Here is a 20,398-nt window from a genome sequence, read left to right as displayed (position 1 = left end):
AGAAATAACAATATGGGGCCATTCTACAGACAGCAACGGGAAACAAGGAATAAAAACTGCTGTTATGTCTGTCAAACCCAAACCCGAGTTGTGACAAAAACTCTCAGGTTGCACAAAAACCTAGCATGGGTCACAGAAAGGACAAGTGAGCTTACATACCCATTTGTCCAAATCGACAGCCTGTGGTTGCCAGATGACAGAGAGGAGGATCATGGGACATCAGGTCAGGAAAGAAACATAGTTAGTTTAAGTTGATGAATGAACAACACACGGCAACAACTCTGTTCAGAGTTTGGACTTTACCTCATCCACAGAAGAGTTGGACAGCATCTCCTGCAGAGCCCGCACGGACAGGGACTGCTCCAAGATGAAGCAGCAGATAGCGAGGTCTGGAGGGACATTCTGAAACGCACCACGACCAACCATAGGGTGAGTGGCACTGATAAATAGAATACATCCTCAAATAAATGAGATAAAAGTCTCCCTCCACTACCTGAGCGTTGGAGGTGGTCTCAAGGAAGCAGAGACGATTCCCGAACCCTTCACATGACAGACACAGCTTGATCTGTTCCTTAAGAATAGACGCAGTGCACTGCAGCACCACTTGATCGTCCTACAAACACAAAACAGGTGGAAGGTGAAGGACTGCAAGAGGAACTGATACACAAATTTTTCAAATCCAAGTTCCAATATTGCCCAATGTAACTCGACTGTTGAGTATGAATAAAGATGAGCGACGTGGCTGCCCCCATAGGAGGGCAAAAGTGTCTTGATTGCCCCCTGGTGGCTGGCTGCGATTCAGATCATAAATACAGCCTCCTCATTGTTAGTGGATGGGACATTGACCAAATCAAAAGGTCAAAGTACATGTTAAATAAAATGTTATCAAAAATAGCGTATGTCGTTTAAAGTAGTTCTTATGACACAAATGCATGTTAAAGTGTTCATGTTTCTGGTAAGTTTAGTTTTAATTACTTGATGCTATAAAACAGGCTGAGACAACAGGATTGACAGCTGAAACTGACCAGTGATTGGTCGAGCTTTAGTATTGTGGGACCTCAATTCGTCCAACCCTGATCATTACTGCCCAGACTATAGCTCCAAAGGCACAAGATGGCAGCTTTCGTACCTGTGATATTTTGGCTTAACCATTTCTGGATATTAAGAGGTAGTGGAGACGTGTTGTTTATATTTATATACACTCTATGCTTTGGATGTATTGTGCTAGCAGTGGCCAATATCTACTTGTTAGCCTGAAGCAGGGATGATTAGTAGGTCATTTTCATACATGTTGATTTAGCTGACTCAGCTCCATCTGCCAAAGGATTCTGACACCTACACGACCTGTAAAATCTGAGTTCCCCTTTTAATGCATTCTGCAGTTCTTACATCACGTTATGTCTGCTACATTTAATGGGTTAGCATCGTGAACTGACAATCCATGGCTCCGACAGCACAATGTCATCTCCGCAAATCCAGACAGCATAAATATCAAAAGAAATTAGGGCAATCCATAAACAAAATAACTTGCAAAAACAGCTGTTACCCTGTACACCTTTTCCTGACCTTCACAACTGTTTTTTCTGTAACTGCTTTTCCCTGGGCCTGTCACTATCCAGCTCTAATCTCCCCGCCTCTGTGGCCCCCCAGACACCAGCCACTCCCCCGCAGCTCTCTATTTCAGGCTGCTGCACCTGCTGTTCACACATCCCTTTCTGGAGAGCAACAGATATTTAGGGTTTGACGGCCAAGAAGCACTGTGGCCCCCAACGCCGATTCAATAACGTTATTAGTCAGCTCACTAGGGAGAGGAATATTCCAAATTTCAATTTAGCTCAGCTCAGCTCGAAGTTTCATGCTCAGCTGTTGGGTGTTTTCATCTGGAAATATTTCTGGTTTAGACACAGCTTTAATCAAGGTACATGTAACGAAGCAATAGTCGTTACTTGGGTTCAACTTTGTAATTAGCTTTAATTTGTGCTTTATGATCTCTGAAGTCAACTGAAAACTGGTTCTATAATAAACAGACTGCTGCTTTTGACAATAAAACAAATGTATTCTATTTTGGTACATAATGAGAATACTAAAAAGTCTGTAAATGTGATATCTCTTCATTTATAAAAGGTATGTGGGGAGGGGGTTATGTCTTTTGTTTCTTTTCTTGTTATGTTTTATGCTGTGATTGTGTCGTTGTGGACACACTGAGGCAAATTCCAACAACTGAGTTGTGTGGTAATAAAGTATTGAATCTTGAATCATGTACAACATTTAAGTGCAGACCCTGGCATAACAGGTGGTTAACATATTCAAGTTAACATCAATGGGAAGATTTGAGTCAAGATTAGAATACAAACTTGTGCAAAGGTGAAGAAATTATAACAACTCCAGACAAAAGAACCAGAGTTTAGATCTAACACAAAACTGTTAAGCTGTGCAAAAAGGTACAGTAGAGAGAAGTAGTTCTTCTTCTATAACCCCTGTGTTTTGTTCCTCCAGAGTTTAACCGTATTTCTATCAGGCCTGTTTAACAGCTTGTAAGAAGCACTGTGTTAAAAGGGAGTTTGTACAGTGCCCTCTTGATCAGGTCATGAAGAGACGGACTATAAATATATATCGTCATAATTATAACAGAACTTTTCTCCTGTACAGTAGACAACAAATCAAAGAGTCAGACTTCAGACTCAAGCATCTGAAAATCCTGGCACCTTAAAGATAAGGTGACACCAAAATATAAAAGACAATTTGACGCACTGACAATCCCACTATAGCATATGACAGATGTGAGTATTAGGTTTCTGACACTCTCTCCAACACAGACTGACTGAAATACAGATGTCATCATGATAACATGAGGCCAGCAGCTACATGTCTACTACAACATTCCACCAGACTCCACCAGAGTACTCGAAAACAACCTGACAAAGTGAGCATGACCACGATATACGCAAATATATGTATTTATATATATATTAAATCCTTAATTGAGAATTTATATTTTACAGTTTAACCATAACTTTTTTTTATAAATAACTTTAAACACAAATACAACCAAATATATAGAATTTGAATCTGCTAAATAACCAAAAAGTTTTTACCTAAAATATAAACACACATGCATTTATTCCCTGTATTGTTTATTCTGAAAAATCAAAGTTTCAGATAGGTGGATATCTGCAAAAATTAACACTGATACTGATAAGTGTGTGAAAGGCTCAAATTGTCCGACTGATAAATCGGTCAGGCTCTAGCTTTGAATCCAACGTCCGATACTAACGAGTGTCAGTAAGACACGAGCAGTGAAGGTCTAACGTGGACTGAAGTAAGCAGGTGCTGAAATGGGCCAAGGTTTGAACAGGCTAATCTTCACGCAGTAAATATAGAAGTCTGAGGAGTTCAGGGTGAACAGTGACAGACTGACAGACACTTTATGACGCACTGTTGTCATATTTTCAATTCAGTGTGGGTTTCAAGTCGCAAGACAGTGCCTTCTCAAAACGTGCTTTCACACTCCTGTAGCTGCTGGATAAGATATACAAGAGAAACAAAATATTTGAATAATTTCTGTTCATAGGACTCATCCAAAATATAAAGTAAATAAGCAAAAAACAAAGACTGCAGTCACAGTATATGCAATTTATAATCAAGTGGGTGTGAGGAACTAAGCTTTAAATGATACTTGCCTCCTGTTTTACTCCAACATCAGGGACTACAGTTAACAGGGTCTACAGAAACGCATGTGGCATTGGGAGGAATGACTATTATAGTTGATTATCTGCACTGACTGCTTGCAAGGCCACAATGCTCTTCTGCTGGCTTTGGCACAGAGGTTTAACGAGGAGATCTGATAGCTCAGCAGTGAGTGATGCAGCAATAATAAACTGATTTCATCTAAATATTTCATAAGATGAACTCTGTGTGTTCAATTATACCAACATTTAAAAAACACCAAAATCAATGGAAAGCTCTCTAAGCAACAAATGTATTAATATTAAAAACACAAGTTAACTTAAACAAAAATTTGGGCTGCAGTACAGACCTCAGTTTGTCCTGAGGATTTACATGAGAGATCAGTCATGGTTTACAAGTACTAATGTGCAATAATCTAAAAACAAAACTCCATCTCTCCTATGATATATTTATTTCCTATGAACATATTATGTGAGAAACTGTATCGACAATAATTACAAGTAAATCTATTTTTATCTTTAGAAGTTGGGACCGCTCAAATGTATTTCTTTAAAGACGAAGATGGGTGAGTAGTCCTTGAGATAAAGACAATAACTGATTGGATTCTAATCTGTTTTATCTACGTGTGTTAAGTGTCACCTGGCACCACAAGCTTTTTCTCTCTGGGACACAACAGTGACATGTCAAGTAACTGAAGGGATATAAATAGATAACAATGCCACCTGTGCTTGTCAATCTGGGCTCTGAGCAAAGAAAGTAAGCCAACACAGAAAATGTTTGTCCACTATGTGTTGTGAAGTGACACACGTTAATACACAAAAGTTGTATTAATACACTGAATAAGTTTCCTAACAGTTCGCCAAGAGGCAGACAGCATCACTCACTGTACGCAGGAACTGAATCTCTTCCTCTCCATCTGCACCTTCTGCCATCCTCCCGAGGCATTAAAGGTAAAATCTCGAGAGAAATGGGGAAAACGTTTCTGCTCTGTTACTCCTGGTGCCCGTCAGCCTCCGCATAAGGCAAGACAATGTTGGTGAAGGTTTGTGAAGGGCAGCGCTGGTGCTGTGCCCCTCTCAGGCTGTGTTACAAGGCAGAGGGTTTGACAGTTGCTCCCTGTTCATTACAGCAACATAAAGAGGTGGGGCAAGCTGACAAAGCTGACCCACTGGCTCAAATGTCCCTATAGATAGGGGACATTTCTACACTATTGTCTTGCACTGTGTTGTTTGAATGATTTCACAAAAGTAAGACATTACATTTCAGAATATGACAATTATCATTATCAATGCAATTAAATACACTTTAAAAAAGAGAGCACATAAATATAAACTCAACTGGTTGTTTAATGGCATAGCAGGCTTTTTGAATTGTGGGGTTTCATTCAATATATTTGTGATTTAATCTATCTGTTTAGACATTGTTTCTGATTGTTTAATATAACTGAGTGCTGCACAGATGGGATCAAGTCACCTTGTGTTGTTTTTAAGTTGTGTTATTATTAATACAAATTCTGCAAACATTATAATCTCAAGTGAACATTCTCAATGTAAAATGCATGGAACTAGTTTACTTCTTTAACCCTAAACCACATTGAACATATGGGTTAATATAGCCTAAAGTTTACCTCCCACTGAGCAAAGGGGACAACTGGCCGGGGGCCCCAGGTCCTCAGGGGCCCATGGAGCTTCAGGTTTGCTCCACATTCTCTGGGTCAACAGAAACGGCTGCAGCCCCCCTACGAGCTCGATGTTAAAGGAATAAAAAAAAACGTGAAAGCACCTTGAGAAAATGCAGTAAGAGAAGCTACATTAAACCTATTAGCAACATTAGCTGTGGCTAGCCAGCTACTAGCAGTCAACCATTGGTTCGGGACTGAATGTGTTAAATAACACTTGGGGTTTTTCTCCGGTGTTGAAAATACTGACTGCTTGGAGATGTATGTAAAAACATTTAAACTCTTACTAATATATTTACCATGTATTCGTTGACTTCCTGTGGAGGGCAGCAGAACGCGCGAGTTGAGCGGTGTCATTGTGGTAGAAGAAGAAAATGGTCCGTCCGTCAAACAGTTCCCTCTTCGTTTCCCGAAACAGAAAACAGTGTCAGGTAAGAGCTTCTGTCTGTGTTTCACCCCACGTGTCAGTTCAGTCACATCACCGACACCTGCCTATACATGTTATTGTATATTACGTTGTCTGCGTTGATAATTCAAAGAGGAATACAGATGCTTTAACGGGCTCTCTTGCTAACGTCGCTCTTAGCTTAGCTCGCTAAGTGGCTAATGTGTTGACATTGGTGAATCCTCACTAATATTGGTGGTTTGTTGCTTTACCCCCTGACTATTTCAAAGCTGTAACCCCGACAGTGTTTGCAGGTTGAATGACTGGAAGACAAACGCCTCGGCTGGAGTTACCTGCAGCTTTAAACGAGAATGTGTCTGACTTAGTGGTTTCTCTGTGTGCACAGACTTGAAGAAGAATGAATGCCCTCACACACATGCTCACAGACGCTATTGGTCCAAAAGAAGAAAACGATGGACAAATCACGGAGGAATGCATGCTGGGAAACTGCAGGGTCAGCCTTCCAGAGGACCTGCTGGAGGACGTGAGTTTGTCTGCCTTGTTACCTCTGTGTGCAGGTTCATATATCCGTTGCATTCACATTTTCTTGTTTCCATTTGTTCCTCCACAGCCGGACATCTTCTTCTCTGTGATGAGCGAAAGCACCTGGACTGACGCACTGACAGATTCCCAGAGGCAGCACCTTCGTCAGTTTTTACCACAGTTCCCTGACGACAACGTTGCAGAGCAGGACAGCACCATCAGTGACCTATTCAACAACAGAGATTTAAACTTTGGAAATCCCCTTCATCTTGCACAAAAGCTATTCAGAGGTAGGTCCTGTTTACCCATTTATTCACTCACCAAAACCCTAAAATGTGTATTAAGCTGGAGGAATTAATAAAAATGCAACTAATAAAACACTTTGTGATCACGATTATTTCAACCCAGATGGTTACTTCAACCCCGAGGTGGTCAAGTACAGGGAGCTGTGTGCCAAGTCTCAGAAGAAGCGACAGTTGTATTCCCGCCAGCAGTATTACCACAGACTGCTGAAGCAAATCCTCGTCTCCAGGAAGGTATTTTTTGCCAGAAGTTTGACGTACAAAGCACATGCCCTCATGCAGTAGGTACTTCAATTTGTCCTTTTGTCGTAGGAGCTGCTGGAGTTTGCGGTTCATAATGGTTTGGACTCTCCACCCAAAAAAAAGTTGCCGGCCAAGAGTCAAGCTGAAATGCGGGAGCCAAGGGTGAGAAGAAGATTGAGCCGAATACTGAAGGAGGTGAAAAATGAGTGTGGAGACAGCAATGCCTCATCGGATGATGACGGTCAGTACCTGTAAATGTGATATTTCATAAATATCTTTTATTTCTAAAGCGTTTCCCTGAAATTAGAGTTCACGAGTTGATTCAGGTGGCAGGCACGAGCAATATTAAAATATGCATTAGTAAGAAAAAAGGAGATTTATTTTAAACAGATCTCATTTGTTTATCTTTTTGCCTGTAGACATATCGTCATGGACTGCAGCACCACAATCACCGTCCTCTCCAACTCCAACTGTTTCACTCAGAGTCTTTCCCAGCCTGTCTACCCAAGACATGAAGAGTACTGGTCAGTGGTTTCTGCAACTTCCATATGACTTTGCCCTTACCTAATGAATGACTGAATGATGCTAAAAGAAATGTTATTTCTAAACAGAGAAAATAGAACTGGGTGAGCGAGACTTGAAAGTCATGCTGCAAAATCATCGAGAGAAGAGGAAGCGACAGCCTGTAAGTGCTTTAAAAGATCCATACCATTTAGTCTTAACTTGTACATATGTAACACTCATGGTCGGTTTTATTCAGGACCATCCGGACTTGATGACCTCTGATATCCATCTTGGAGATGTACTATCAAGAGCAAATATTGGTCGGAAGGGGTCTAACATGTGTGAGTAAATTAGTATTAAAAAAGAGAAAACCTAAATCAAAGTATCACCTCATGACCCACAGATTATAATATGTATTTCTGTCCTTCTTATCCCCCAGTACTCTTCGATCTGTCTCTACCTAAGAAGAAAATGAGAGATGAAAGGAAAAAAAAGAAAATGAGGACAATAAAAGTGGAATCTGAGGATCCCTTTGAAAGTCTCGCACCTACAGACACGGCGTCAGCTCCACAAGGGAACATCATCAACTCCCTGCCAGACACGCCGTCCACTCCACTGCAACACATCAAGGAGGAGTGAGTCTTATGCCACACTGTTGTCAAGAACATTTAAGCCTTTTTGAGACTCCAGAAAATGTCTGGACAATTGGTGAAAACTCTAGAGAATGTCTGGACCTTTAACTCTGTGATTTGGTTTCCCGCTCACAGACCCTCTGCATAATGTCATCTATGTGCATGTCTGAAAGCAGCTTTACAGTATTGTTAGTGTAATATATATTAGGATCCTGGTAAATTAGATATAACTAATGTAAAGAGCTGTTATTATTTCAGAATTGTGGAGGAGTGTCAGAGCAGCCCGGTTGCAGTTGAGGAAATAGCTGTCAGCTTCTTCAGCTTGTTGGAGAGCATCTTAACGACAGAGACTCTTGCCAGCACTTCAATGGTACGCACTCAATAAAGAGTCTCACATAATTATCATATTTCTAATTGATCACAATTATAACATTATAACATGAATGTTTTGAATTCTCAGTTGGAGGAGAAAGTTCAAATGTGGCAGTCCTCTCCAGCCAGCTCCCTCAACGTGTGGTTTTCATCTGCTTCCTGTTGGTCTGACTTGGTTCTTCAAGCTCTGCAGTTTCTTGCTGGGGAGACTAAAGGTCAGTAGCGTTGGTCACTCACAGAAAACTGGTCCGAGAACTAGTTTGCACCCCATGTTACTCACTCACTCACTCTCTTACATTAATCCATCAGATGGTATGATCGCGCTCCCCAGTGGCTTTGCTCCATTTGTTGAGTTTTCGGATGAATCTCAGCAGTGGAGGTGGATTGGTAAGAAGTCCCTGATTGATGAAGGTCTTGTTGTTTGAGGGAGGATTCTGATGATTGAGATTAATGTCCATGGTGTATTTCAGGCCCTGTTCATGACACAGAGAAGGATCTCAGTGCACTTTTCCAGTTGTGGATGGACTCTAAAGATTTAGTGGTCAAGGTAGCACAGATATTACAAATACTGCCTATCACTCGCTTTATAGATTGTACTGTGTTGGTGTGTTTATGTCGAACTATTTTTGTTTTCCACAGACAGAAAGTGAGGACATGTTAGAGATGACTTCTCCCACACAAAGAGCGTAAGATTCTGTCATTTACCAATTATGATAAGTTGATAGGAGTAAATGTCCAATATAAAGTTGTGATTGGCAGGACATGCTATTTTTTATTTTAACATAATAAAGTGTTTTGATTTTTAATATCAATGCTGCTAGTTAACAGTGTCATGTCTTTAACCTAGCAGTTCGACGGATTATGTGGTGCGGCCCAGCACTGGAGATGAAAGACAAGTGTTTCAAGTCCAGGTTTGTTTTTGCCTCTGGAATAACTGTTTCTTAAAATTTGGCCTCTTTTACCAGGACATGAACTCTTTACAACAGCATACTTTTTTTTGTGTTTATTAGGAGCAGCAGCGATACAACCAGCCACACAAAGCCTTCACCTTCAGGATGCATGGCTTTGAATCCGTGGTGGGGCCTGTTAAAGGAGTGTTCGATAAAGAGATGTCTCTCAACAAAGCCAGGGAGCACACGCTGCTCCGCTCGGACCGACCGCCATACGTCACCATTCTCTCTCTGGGTTAGACCGGCGGTTTCCCTCATATATTTTCAGGGGTATCAATGTTTGCAAAGGAAAGCATTAAAATAATTCTGACTTCTTTCCCCTGTTCTTCTTCCATAGTGCGGGATGCAGCAGCCAGGTTACCCAATGGTGAAGGAACAAGGGCAGAGATCTGTGAACTGTTGAAAGACTCTCAGTTTCTTGCTCCAGATGTCACTAGTGCTCAGGTGTGATTGATGTGCTTTCAGCTTCGTCAGGCTGTGTTACATCTACTACATTTACACTTTAGTTTTAAAACATAGGAGTGCTACTATGTTTCCATCTGCAATTCACACTAATAGGAGTTTATCAGCACCAAAAAAAGGAAACATTATTAGCCCCGTTCTATTTTGAAACTTGGGGCTGCATTGTAGATGGGGTAAAATCGGAGACGTTTGGAAACACCCGCAGTCATCCGCATTCACTTCCTGATTTGTTCTTACCAGTCACTATTGGACCACCAGCGGTAAATGCAAAACATTGAGAACACGTTCTATCAGTAACAGTTCCACCTCATTATCGTTCCAAGAAAAAAAATCTCTGCCTCTAATTTTTACCATTGTTGTTTTTAATTTGTAGTATTAAGCAACTAAATTCAGTTTACACAATCTGCTTCCTACTGTAATAGACAGTTTCAGGTGTTGAAACATGGACAGGTATTATCGCTGGTTGCAGAGCTTCTTTTACTCTTGTTACCTTTAAGCTGTGTCCTAATGCTGAAATTTCCTGCGAGTGATGGTCTTTGTTTTCCACATAGGTGAACACAGTCGTCAGTGGAGCCCTGGATAGACTTCATTATGAAAAAGATCCTTGTGTAAAATATGACATTGGCCGCAAACTGTGGATTTACCTGCACCGTCATCGCACTCAAGAGGAGTTTGGTAAGCAACAACTCAAGTTTGTGAGTGGAAGCAAGTCTGAAGAGGAGATGTATACTATTTGTTACTCTAGGCTCTGTAGTTTAGAATTTCATAACTTCTTGACCTTAAAGATCAAACCAGGTTAAAAAAAGTGCTTATTCAATTTTTCTTCCTTTCTTCCCTCCCTCCAGAGCGAATCCACCAGGCTCAAGCTGCAGCTGCAAAAGCGAGAAAAGCTCTACAGCAGAAGCCTAAACCTGCATCCAAACCTGTGAGTCCACTGCACTATTCTGTCTGAGAAAAGCACCTGTTAGTTGCTGATTGTGAATCTCATTGACCATTTATGTTTTAGAAACCTGGAAGTAAAGATGGCGGCAGTAAAACCCCTGGATGTTGGGAGGCGGGACAGGATATTGGCTCCAATCCCATGTCACCAACTCCAACAACACCCACCCCAAACACACCGGGGACACCCAAGTCGCCCTTACCCTGCGCAGTTACCACGCCGACAAAAACTGTAGTCCCAGAGACAATAAAAGCCAGTCCAAGGTCAGACACAAGATCTATTAATATTGTACAATAAATAAAGTACATCCATGTTTCATCCAAGCTATTTGAAAACTAAATCTTCTCTTGTGATTCCCTGTTTTCCTCCTCTCTCTCTCCCAGTGTTCTCCTAGTGTCCCCTCCTTCGTTGCCTCAGCTGGGAACCATCTTACCCACCACGAAGGCTGGCCCAGCAGTGTCACACACGGTCACGTCTCAACACGCTGCTCGGATAGTGAGTCATCTGGCGGCGAGCTCCCTTCCTCAGGTGCGGGTAGTTTCTACTCAGGCTGGTTTGACCACATCAGCAGGAAGTCAGCAGGCCACACTGGTCCATCAGACCCCACATCAGATCAGGATGCCGGTGTCAGTGTCAGCCAAGGGCATTTCACAGGTAACCAGAATAACTAAATTGAGCATAGGATGAATATCTGTGTTGGTTTTTTACATTGCAACTGTTTAATCAATTTACTTTTCAATAGACTGTGGTGTCTTTGCCTCTGAGGACTCAGTCTGGGGGTAGTCATGTCACGGTGCCAACCACCCTGTCTGTAACTGTAGCTAAACCTCAAACTGGATCACCTGGAAGACTGGCTAACAGCCCTGGTTCCCCTGCTATGCTCGCCGGCTCCAGCATCAAACAGGTGGAGCATTTTGTGTTAGAAGGGATATTTGATCCGTTAAGTCGACTACCAGTTGAACTCAAAAGCCTCAAAGTACAAGAAGGCTGAAGTCTGGTCTTTTGCTTGTTTTTCTTTCCAGGTGTCAATCACAGGACAGCTGGGAATGAAGACAGCAGGAGGAGCAGGAATTCCAATAACTGCTACAAACCTGCGCATTCAGGGTAAAGATGTGCTACGTCTTCCGCCATCCTCCATCACTACAGACTCTAAAGGCCAGACGGTGCTGCGGATAACCCCAGACATGATGGCGACTCTCGCCAAATCTCCAGTTGCGACCGTCAAACTCAGCCCTGACTTCCTGGGCACCGCCACCAGCAAGAGCATATCAGCCACTCTGCACATGACGCCGCCCCGCCCTTCCTCTGCCTCCAGCGCAGGGGAAGTACACACCACTAAAGCGAGCCACATCACCTCCACCTTGTTGAAGGCGGCAGGAGAAACAGCCTTACGTCTGATGCCGACACTGGCTGTCACGGCCGACCAAAAAACGAGGACCTTCTCCACCGTGACGTCACCTGACAAGGGTGGTGCCACCATTCGGATAATGCCGGGGCTTGGTGTTATCCCTCAGAAACAGGGTCAGACCATCACAATGACCACCACTACTGGCAGTAAACCAATCACTGTGTCCACTTGTGCTAATGTGGTGACCATGGCTGCTAGCGTTGTAGCTGGTGCCAAGGGGATCTCAGTGGCTCCTGGATCCTCTTGTTCACCTCTGACGCTAGGAGCAGCTACTGCCACTGTGAGGCAGGTCCCTGCTACAGTGGTTACTACACAAACAGTAAGAGAATCATTCATTCCGTCACATATTCTTTCAGATGAGAAATCTTTATGATTATGGCTATTGTACAGTAAAAACCCATCTAAAAGAACCCCACACACTTCCCACTCTCACAACTTATACATATTCCTTTTTACATGAAAACCTTCAGGAATTAAATGTTGCCAATTATTTTTTCACATTCACTCTCCTTCATGTTGCTTTCCTTCATACATCTGTGCTGAAAGTATGAGACATATTTACTTAAAGATCATAAGACTAATGCACAAAGCAGTGAGTGCCCAAATGCCTCGCTGAATAGATTATTTATTTAACTCAATCTTTTCCTCTAGAGAGACGATAGATTTAATGATCAGGATCATATCCGCTTCTTCCTCAGTTTACAAACTGTGTGATGACACCATCTCTTACCCCAAGCATCTTTTATCGCATTATTAACTCTGAAATAAAAATTTCCTATTGCCTCAGGAACAATGCTTTTCTTTCACCATAGGGAAAGTTACCAACACGAATCACATTGCCGATCTCTGTCCTCAACCAACCACTGAAGAGCAAGAGCGTGGTGACCACACCGATGGTTAAAGGAAGCCTGAGCGCAAAGTAAGTCTCATATACCTCTGCTATTTATCTTAGTTAATTTATTGAGAACATTACACATGTTAAGACCTTCTCCTTTTGGAATAAATACTACTTTTACTGTAAAGATAGAGATTTCCAGTGTATTTTATTAAAATTTTCTGTGAGATTCAATGCTTTGATGGTCAATGTGATGGCAGCTACATTTACACACTGTTTCTCTTGACAGAATTTCTCTTCAGCTTCTATGTAACTGACATGTTTTTTTTTTTGTGTCTTTTATTTTCATTTCTCTTCTCTGAGCAGCCTCAGCAGCCTGGGCAGGAACATCATCCTCACCACGATGCCTGCTGGCACAAAGCTGATTGCAGGAAACAAACCAGTCAGCTTTGTCACAGCACAACAGTTCCAACAGCTTCAGCAGCAAGGACAGGCCACACAGGTAAGATTACATGCGGTCATATATATATGAATATGGCGATAAGGAAATGCTCAAAAGCTTCTTAAACAAACATGGAGCCACCTGGGGTGAACTATCTTTCTTCTTCTAGGTTCGCATCCAGACGGTTCAGGCTCAGCAGCTCCAGCAGCACATGGCCACGGGCTCTCCGAAATCAGTTTCCACGGTCGTGGTCACAACAGCACCGTCGCCCAAAAGTGCACCTGATCCCCCACCGGCTCCTAAACAGTGATCCTACCTGCTCAGCAGTGAATCGCAGGTCCACTACATCACCCACATGCCTATATTTGGTGATTTGACTGAAAATTCTACTTGATAACATTGTTGTTACAGTTTGTCATAAGCCTTTATTTTCCATGTTGGACAATCTCTAAAAAAGCCAGAAACACCTGTCTTTTCTGTAATTGCTATTGTGTTCAGACTGAAGCTTTCATTATTCATCTATTGAATTTTATTTGCTAAAGCGGAAAAGTAATAAAAACATAAATAGGCTAAATCAGGCAGTTTACAATTGCAATCATAAAAAGTCAAGATTCGATATTCTACAATTTCCTTTCAATTGTTGACAAACTCTGTAAATAACTGTTGTTCTGTGGTTATTTTACCAAAATCTCCTTCAAAGGCACAAGTTTCCAATTTCTTTATGACTATCACTTGAATCTTGTGTTTGTCATTTCATTAAATGTTTGATGGAATACAATATTGGCATGTGTGAAGTGTATTGGACTTACTTTGACTTGTTTGACTTGTTTTTTGTTTGTACATCATTAGTTCCCTTACCAGTTGTTAAATAAAACATAATAACAGATAGATTCTTGTTTTTTCATTTGTTCTTTTTTACCAAAGAAAAATCTAAACGACATTGTGCAAACAGTAGCTTGAGATACACACAAACCACAAACATAGAAAATTAAATAAAAAATTGAAGAACCAAAACACAGCCTTCACTCTTCATCAGACTCTTCAAGCAAAGCTTTCTGGCAACTTGCACTTGAGGATGTGTTTCTCATTCCGATTTCTATATCCTGTCCCTTTCCTGAGAATCTCCTCACTGTGCTGTTGGAACAAGAGAGGCAAACTTTAGGAAACATATAAACAACAAACATTTCACAACTGACTTTCTGCTACTGTCCTCTCTAACTCAACTCAACTTCCAAAAAGTCCTCCTACAAAGTAACGTGCAGAGAAAGATAAATATCTTAAGAGGTCCAGTATAGACCAGTACCATTGCTGCAGAGCAGGTTTTCAGTTCACATGTGCAAATCATGTTCTAACAGTTTATGCATGAAGGTGCACAAATATATAAATGATCGTGTTATGCTCGTATGTTATGACTGCAGAGTAAAAGGCAGTAATGCATCATTAAAACAGAGGAAGCCAATGACAAGACTTCAAAGTAAAGGTCTCATGCAGGTTTCAGAATAGCGACTCATATCCTTAAGGCAGAGTTCAAATGCATGTCAACCATAAAACACTTCAAAGGGTTCAGAGATCAGAATAAAACTCAAAATGTTTGGTGTTTTAATGTTGAAAGAATGTTTAAACTGGAATGGAAGGGGAAAATCAGATTAGCCTAAACCAGCGGTTCCCATATGTTTTGGGAACTATATAGAATATCAGTCTATCTTAATAAAACAATCAGAACTATAATATGGGGTAGTGGTAGTAAACAACTCTTTTGATTGACTCCCAGCCATTGTGTCACTCTGATAAGTGAAGTGACTTTGAGATGAACCAGTCCTGCCCAGAATATGTGACTATCCCTCATTTCCCCTGCACATAAGATACAAATACACAAAATCCAGGTTACTTGTGCTGAAATATTAAATCATTTTACAGTCCAGGTTAATTAGAGTTTCATTTTGCGTGATTTGTTTGGTTCCAAATATATATTATGTAATTTTCCCTCTGTGTAAACCTGTAGCTAAGGCATTAGGTCTGTAGAGATTCTCAGTCATCCAGGTCATGGTATATCCAAGAAGTAAAAAAAACAGGTAAAATGAACTTGGTTGAGTTTCTTGAAGACGTTTCACTTCTCATCCAAGAGGATTCTTCAGTTCTAACTGAGTGATGGAAGTCCCAGGTATTTAACTGCTAGGGTCCTTAGGGGTAGTTGAGGTTAGCTGAGAGGCTGGACCCACCCTGCTGTTGGTTTAGTTTGGAGTCGTTTGCAGGTCGTTGGGAGTTGTTGACCCACCCGCCCCCTGTGAGTCATGTGTCCTGAATTGCGAATGCTAGTTAAACTTCCCTGGGGATGGAAGTCAGGACTGTTTTGTTTGCAGTATGTACATAGAACTGAAGAAGCCTCTTGGATGAGAGATGAGACGTCGTCAGGAAACTCAACCAAGTCCAGTTGACCTGCTTTTTAGCATTTGGCTCTAGCTATGGCCCATTCTATAATTCAGATTTAGTTTTCACACGCAGGTAATGTAATATATGTAAGAATATTTCATAGGTGAGGGAAACTTACCAAGAAACCACACACACTGTGCCGGCGACCAGAAGAAGGGCGACAGCTAAGTGCCAGCAGAAGCACATTGTGACAAACATGACGTTGTTGTGCAATGTCAAGTCCCACTCTTCTCCGTTTAAAGGGTACAGAACAAATCCAATCTGAAACAGCAAACAGTGTTGGAAGGCTACACTTATAGGTGTTAAAAAAAACAGTGTTTGAATGTGTGACAGGTGTCAAAACAATTGAAGAATATTCTGCAGATGTATAGTATTATATGGTACCGTGGTTAAGGACACATTCACAAGTCACATTCAACACATTCCTGCACTTCTGTAAATCACCTGGAAGAACCACGAGCCCTGCAGGATGAACAGACAACCCCTGAGCAGCTCCAGAACAAAGTTGTCTCTTATGAACACCTCCAACATGGTGCTAGCTGACCCAGCAAACACAGCCACGAGCAGCAGCGAGTGGATGTGGGCGTCCAGGAGGGGACGGTTATGCAAATGGTGGTAGAACAGAAAACCTTGGAGACAGGGGGGAGAGTCATACACAGGAAACAACACAAATACACGCCTGAGAGGTTCATTGGTGATCTGAAGGACAAAAGTTCAAACTCAGAGCTTACCTTCCACGAAAAGAGCGATGGAGAGAGCAAGGCGGTCAATGCCAGGGGGCACCTGTTTGGATCTGGTGCTGGTGACCAATGCTATCCCTGAGATCCCAAAGAACAGATACATGGTGCCGTGCTGCCAGTTCATCAGCTTCACCCACGATTTGTTGTCTCTGTCGTACAGGTGGGCGTGTGGCCCGTCCACCACAAACTGTTCCACCATAATACCTGCGACGACAAACGTAAGACAAATGAGTCAAGGGGCAGATTTGGAGGGTTTACGAATGCAGACGGATTGAAGAGAAAAAAAACTGACCCACAAATGAAGCAAATATTTTGAATCCTCCTTCGATGTAGTCCAATTTTTTAAATAAAGGTGTCATAACCTGTCTTCCGTTGGGCTGACCCTTCCTCCAGTATTGTTGGAGAGTATGTTTCACTGTCAGCCAAAAGCCATAAAACAGAAAAAAGGCACCAGGAATGGCATGTCCTCCAAAGTTGGCCATCGTAAAGCCCTAAAAGAAACACAAGAAATACACCAGAGCAGTTAATAACATACATTTGAGAGAATCACAATGTTTTATTTTGGACCAATGGTTTTTTCCCCTATGAATGTGACACGAGTCTACTATGAGGTGAAAGTGCAGGCTGATTATTTTATGGTGTTTAGAGCCATATAATGATTACAAGTCAGGTGACAGCTAAAGGAAAGGACAGGGGAATAAAATGGCAGCTGGGAATAGAAAGGCTCTGTCACTCACTTATCCTTACAGTAAGGTCACATTTTTGTAGTGCTGTCCGAATGTTTAGTGAACACCTTATATAGTGGACTCATTGTTTCCCACAATGCATTGTGAAAAGTGCGGGAATAACCACCTGTCTAGCAAATGTCAATACGAGGAGAGCGGCGCATTACAGAACAAACTGAGGCAAAGTTAATTTCGATGTCCTTTTTACCCTAAAGTATTAATAGTAAGTGTAAAATAAACATTTCAAATTTGATTTTCAACTGACGTTAGTGGTGTACGTCAAAATTGCGACAATGGCATTCTTTTGCCAATGAGCTCACTCAAATATGTTACTATACACGTTACTGTTTATAAAGAGAGAGAGAGAGAGAGAGAGAGAGAGAGAGAGAGAGAGAGAGAGAGAGAGAGAGAGAGAGAGAGAGACCCCCTCTACACCCACGACTGCACACCAGCCCACAGCACCAAAGCAATCATTAAGTTTGCAGATGACAGATGTGGTCGGACTGATTCACAACCGAGCTAAGACTGCCTTGAGGGATGAAGTCTGCAAACTGTCTACAACCTATAGCATTAATTTCCTCCAAAACAAAGGAGCTGATCATCAGTTTCAGGAAAAGGGGAAGAGGAACCTGCTCCCTTACAGACTTAGTGGAGAGAGTGACTAGCTTCAAATTCCTATAGGCACACACATCTCCCAGGAACTCACGTGGACAGATGAAACCACCTCTCTGATGAAAAAGGCACAAAAGGCTCAACTTCCTACAGACACTGAGGAAAGCTAAACTCTCCACAGAACTGCTGGTGTCCTTCCATCGCTGCGCTGCGGAGAGCGTACTCACCTTCAGCCCCCTGGTATGCCAGCTGTTCTGTGGCTGACAGGAGCGCTCTCCAGAGAGTCACCCCATCAGCACAGAAACACCCAGCTACCTTCACTGCAGGACATTTACAGAACCTGCTGCCTGCGATGAGCCACAAACACTTGGACCAGCAAAAAAACAAAAACAATGTGCTGGTCTAATATACTGTTCACAGAACTGCATACTTCCTCACATATGTCGTTGTTTATTATTGTTAATATCCATCCCTGTTTTATTCAGAATTTTGTTATACAGCTGTGCAATAAAGGCATATTATTCTATTTCATTCTATAGTAAAGGAGGGATAGTGATTGAGTCTGTGATTTATTCATAGCAGACATATTGACATGAAAAAGGGGTTAAACCCAAAAAGATCGCTGAGGTATTCATGAGGTGTCTGTAAATTTCTGGAATGTAAAGCCTACATGTACCAAGTGCAATTATATAGTCACACAACTTGTTGATTATGAGTATACTGTACTTTTGTCAAATGTATAAACTTAAATAGTCATGTTGCCGAATGAGAACACCACTCTAAACGGAAGGGCTGAGAGAGGTAGGTGAACATTTGAGCCCAGACGATAGCTTTTCATTTGCCTTGCAAAACTGAAAGTCAGAGCATGTGACGCACCACATCCTTTGTGTCTAAGCGAACTGAGCTGCCTGTCTACAACTGAGAAGAACGACTTGATCAACTGCTCTGCCCAGGAGTATCGTTTGTGTGTCCGTATGTTTGTTTGTAAGCAAGTTTACACAAAACAACTAAATGGATTTCCACGGAAGAACCAACTCAATATTTACTCACTTTAAAGTAGCTTCTTTCTAAATGTTTGCCGTTTTTCCCCCGGGAATGATTAATGGATCTTCATGAGAAAAAATGTGTTCGTCCGCATCAAAGATAGTTGGTGAAGAGGAACTGCCACTCTGCACAACCGCAAATATGTTATACTTCAGTTTCAACAAAACCGGTACAGTGAGACATCCTCTTTATAGGGGATCTTATCAGTGCACTGTCACGGGTGGGGTCCCAACTAAATTGTCATTTATATTATACCAGTAGTTAACATTTTGAATAAAGATATTATATTTGAATAAAGAGCCTCAGAAATATTGTGGTTAGTGTGAAGAAGACGTTTGCATATGTGTCTATAGGGAAATACTGCTTATTATTTAAGGCCTCATGAAGACCAGTAGAACTTGAATGAATCATCACTAAAAAATACAGCTCGAAGCAGAACATATTCAAAACCTTGTCCAAATTTAACCATCGAGGGACAAATAAAAGATTAACTTATCTTACTTTTCTAGTCAGATTTTTTGTAACTATCTCGTTGTATTTCATATTTATTTAATATCTTATAATTTCACCCCTTCCTTTTTTAATGAGCTCCCATGGGAATAAAGTAAGTATCAAGACCTGCACTAAAGCATGCTGTCCTGGCTCAGATGTAGAAATGCCGGTTGCAGTCATTTAAGTGTTAGTGATTGAAGGTTATGCAACGTGACACCGAGGTATTTTTACAAGAAACTAGATCCATGGATTTAGTGTAGTCGCTTCAAATTGAGGTTTTATTGTCCTGTTTGTGGCCGACTCAGTTACGAACCTGACCAGCATGAGGAAGATTAACTTCCTCCTCCCATGACAGTGGCTGAGACTCTCAGTTGTGTTTTTCAATTCGCACATTTGGTCAAACAAGTTTTTCTTGACTGCCCTTGTTTAACTTGATGTCACGACACTTAATTTCACACAGTGCATGAAGGAAAAGGAGATGAGAGTAAACACCTCGAGTAAAAAAAAACACTGAACTTTCACAAAATCAAATTTTCCACATCTGAAGCACAAGCTGGACAGTGTCCTCTCTACAGATACCACCTGTGATACTGATTCTTTTATTCCCTCAGCTACAAGGTAGTTAACAAAAATGAACAAACCTTATCGAACTCCCCAATGCTCTGGAGATCAGGTGAAATCCGTGAGTGTTAGCAGCTGTCAGAGACTGTGTGAACCGTGCACACCTGCTCCCTGCACTTCAAACCTGTGTTGACATCACAACATGGCCCCACCCATCATTTACATTGGTTTCTGAAAGCGAGGGAGGTCCCTGCTTGGTAACGGCTGTGACATCCAGGGAGAGAAAGCAATGTTGTGTGTTCAGGTACAAATTAAAACATGTAGTGTAGTGGAAAGTGGAAAGTATGTTTTATTGCTTATGTAAACAACACATCTGCAATTTATTGTGCCTGTCGATGACTTTGATAACTG

The 20,398-nt window shown here is 41.6% G+C and overlaps 3 protein-coding genes across 5 annotated transcripts in view; 1 reads left to right on the top strand and 2 right to left on the bottom strand.

Moving 5' to 3' along the window:
- LOC128457533 (ryanodine receptor 1) overlaps window positions 1–4,619 on the bottom strand; it is a 45,104-nt gene extending 40,485 nt beyond the window's left edge. The window contains exons 1-3 of the mRNA XM_053442267.1: window positions 4,572–4,619; window positions 494–613; window positions 304–402 (exon numbers count right to left, since the gene is read on the bottom strand). Of these exons, the coding sequence (XP_053298242.1) occupies window positions 304–402; window positions 494–613; window positions 4,572–4,619 (267 nt within the window). The remainder of the gene's footprint in view (window positions 1–303; window positions 403–493; window positions 614–4,571) is intronic.
- A 1,102-nt stretch (window positions 4,620–5,721) lies between these two features.
- On the top strand, window positions 5,722–14,273 carry nfrkb (nuclear factor related to kappaB binding protein). 2 transcript variants are annotated; one of them, XM_053441698.1, is made up of 26 exons: window positions 5,722–5,796; window positions 6,157–6,294; window positions 6,382–6,583; window positions 6,702–6,829; window positions 6,908–7,079; window positions 7,258–7,362; window positions 7,450–7,523; window positions 7,599–7,683; window positions 7,782–7,977; window positions 8,233–8,344; window positions 8,435–8,561; window positions 8,656–8,733; window positions 8,817–8,893; window positions 8,986–9,032; window positions 9,197–9,257; window positions 9,357–9,531; window positions 9,634–9,740; window positions 10,310–10,433; window positions 10,604–10,683; window positions 10,765–10,961; window positions 11,082–11,352; window positions 11,441–11,602; window positions 11,721–12,425; window positions 12,919–13,025; window positions 13,308–13,443; window positions 13,553–14,273. In XM_053441698.1, exons 2-26 carry the CDS (start codon window positions 6,169–6,171, stop codon window positions 13,691–13,693), a joined length of 3,795 nt encoding a protein of 1,264 aa, XP_053297673.1. In that variant the 5' UTR covers window positions 5,722–5,796; window positions 6,157–6,168; the 3' UTR covers window positions 13,694–14,273. The 2 variants fall into 2 exon arrangements, with proteins under 2 accessions (XP_053297673.1, XP_053297672.1); XM_053441697.1 differs by having other exon boundaries at window positions 9,194–9,257.
- Window positions 13,131–20,200, bottom strand: tmem45b (transmembrane protein 45B). 2 transcript variants are annotated; one of them, XM_053441700.1, is made up of 6 exons: window positions 20,068–20,200; window positions 16,846–17,044; window positions 16,545–16,757; window positions 16,258–16,442; window positions 15,932–16,074; window positions 13,131–14,517 (listed from the first exon to the last, which is right to left on the bottom strand). In XM_053441700.1, exons 2-6 carry the CDS (start codon window positions 17,033–17,035, stop codon window positions 14,406–14,408), a joined length of 843 nt encoding a protein of 280 aa, XP_053297675.1. In that variant the 5' UTR covers window positions 17,036–17,044; window positions 20,068–20,200; the 3' UTR covers window positions 13,131–14,405. The 2 variants fall into 2 exon arrangements, with proteins under 2 accessions (XP_053297675.1, XP_053297674.1); XM_053441699.1 differs by lacking the exon at window positions 20,068–20,200 and adding an exon at window positions 18,941–19,093.
- Between the last annotated feature and the right edge of the window lie 198 nt (window positions 20,201–20,398).

The sequence above is a fragment of the Pleuronectes platessa genome, chromosome 15, assembly GCF_947347685.1.
Source record: "Pleuronectes platessa chromosome 15, fPlePla1.1, whole genome shotgun sequence".
Lineage (NCBI taxonomy): Eukaryota > Metazoa > Chordata > Actinopteri > Pleuronectiformes > Pleuronectidae > Pleuronectes > Pleuronectes platessa.
The sequence above is the reverse complement of the archived record's forward strand: the minus strand, read 5'-3'. Positions and strand labels throughout refer to the sequence as shown.

Bases quoted from the DNA above. Each gene is read 5' to 3' on its own strand.
- nfrkb (XM_053441697.1), top strand. From the start codon at position 6,169: ATGAATGCCCTCACACACATGCTCACAGACGCTATTGGTCCAAAAGAA. The intron at 9,741-10,309 runs GTGTGATTGATG...TTTTCCACATAG, and splicing joins CAGATGTCACTAGTGCTCAG to GTGAACACAGTCGTCAGTGG. The intron at 12,426-12,918 runs GTAAGAGAATCA...CTTTCACCATAG, and splicing joins CAGTGGTTACTACACAAACA to GGAAAGTTACCAACACGAAT.
- tmem45b (XM_053441700.1), bottom strand. From the start codon at position 17,035: ATGGCCAACTTTGGAGGACATGCCATTCCTGGTGCCTTTTTTCTGTTT. The intron at 16,443-16,544 runs GTAAGCTCTGAG...CCTGTCTCCAAG, and splicing joins CATCGCTCTTTTCGTGGAAG to GTTTTCTGTTCTACCACCAT. The intron at 14,518-15,931 runs GTAAGTTTCCCT...TTGTTCCAACAG, and splicing joins ACAGTGTGTGTGGTTTCTTG to CACAGTGAGGAGATTCTCAG.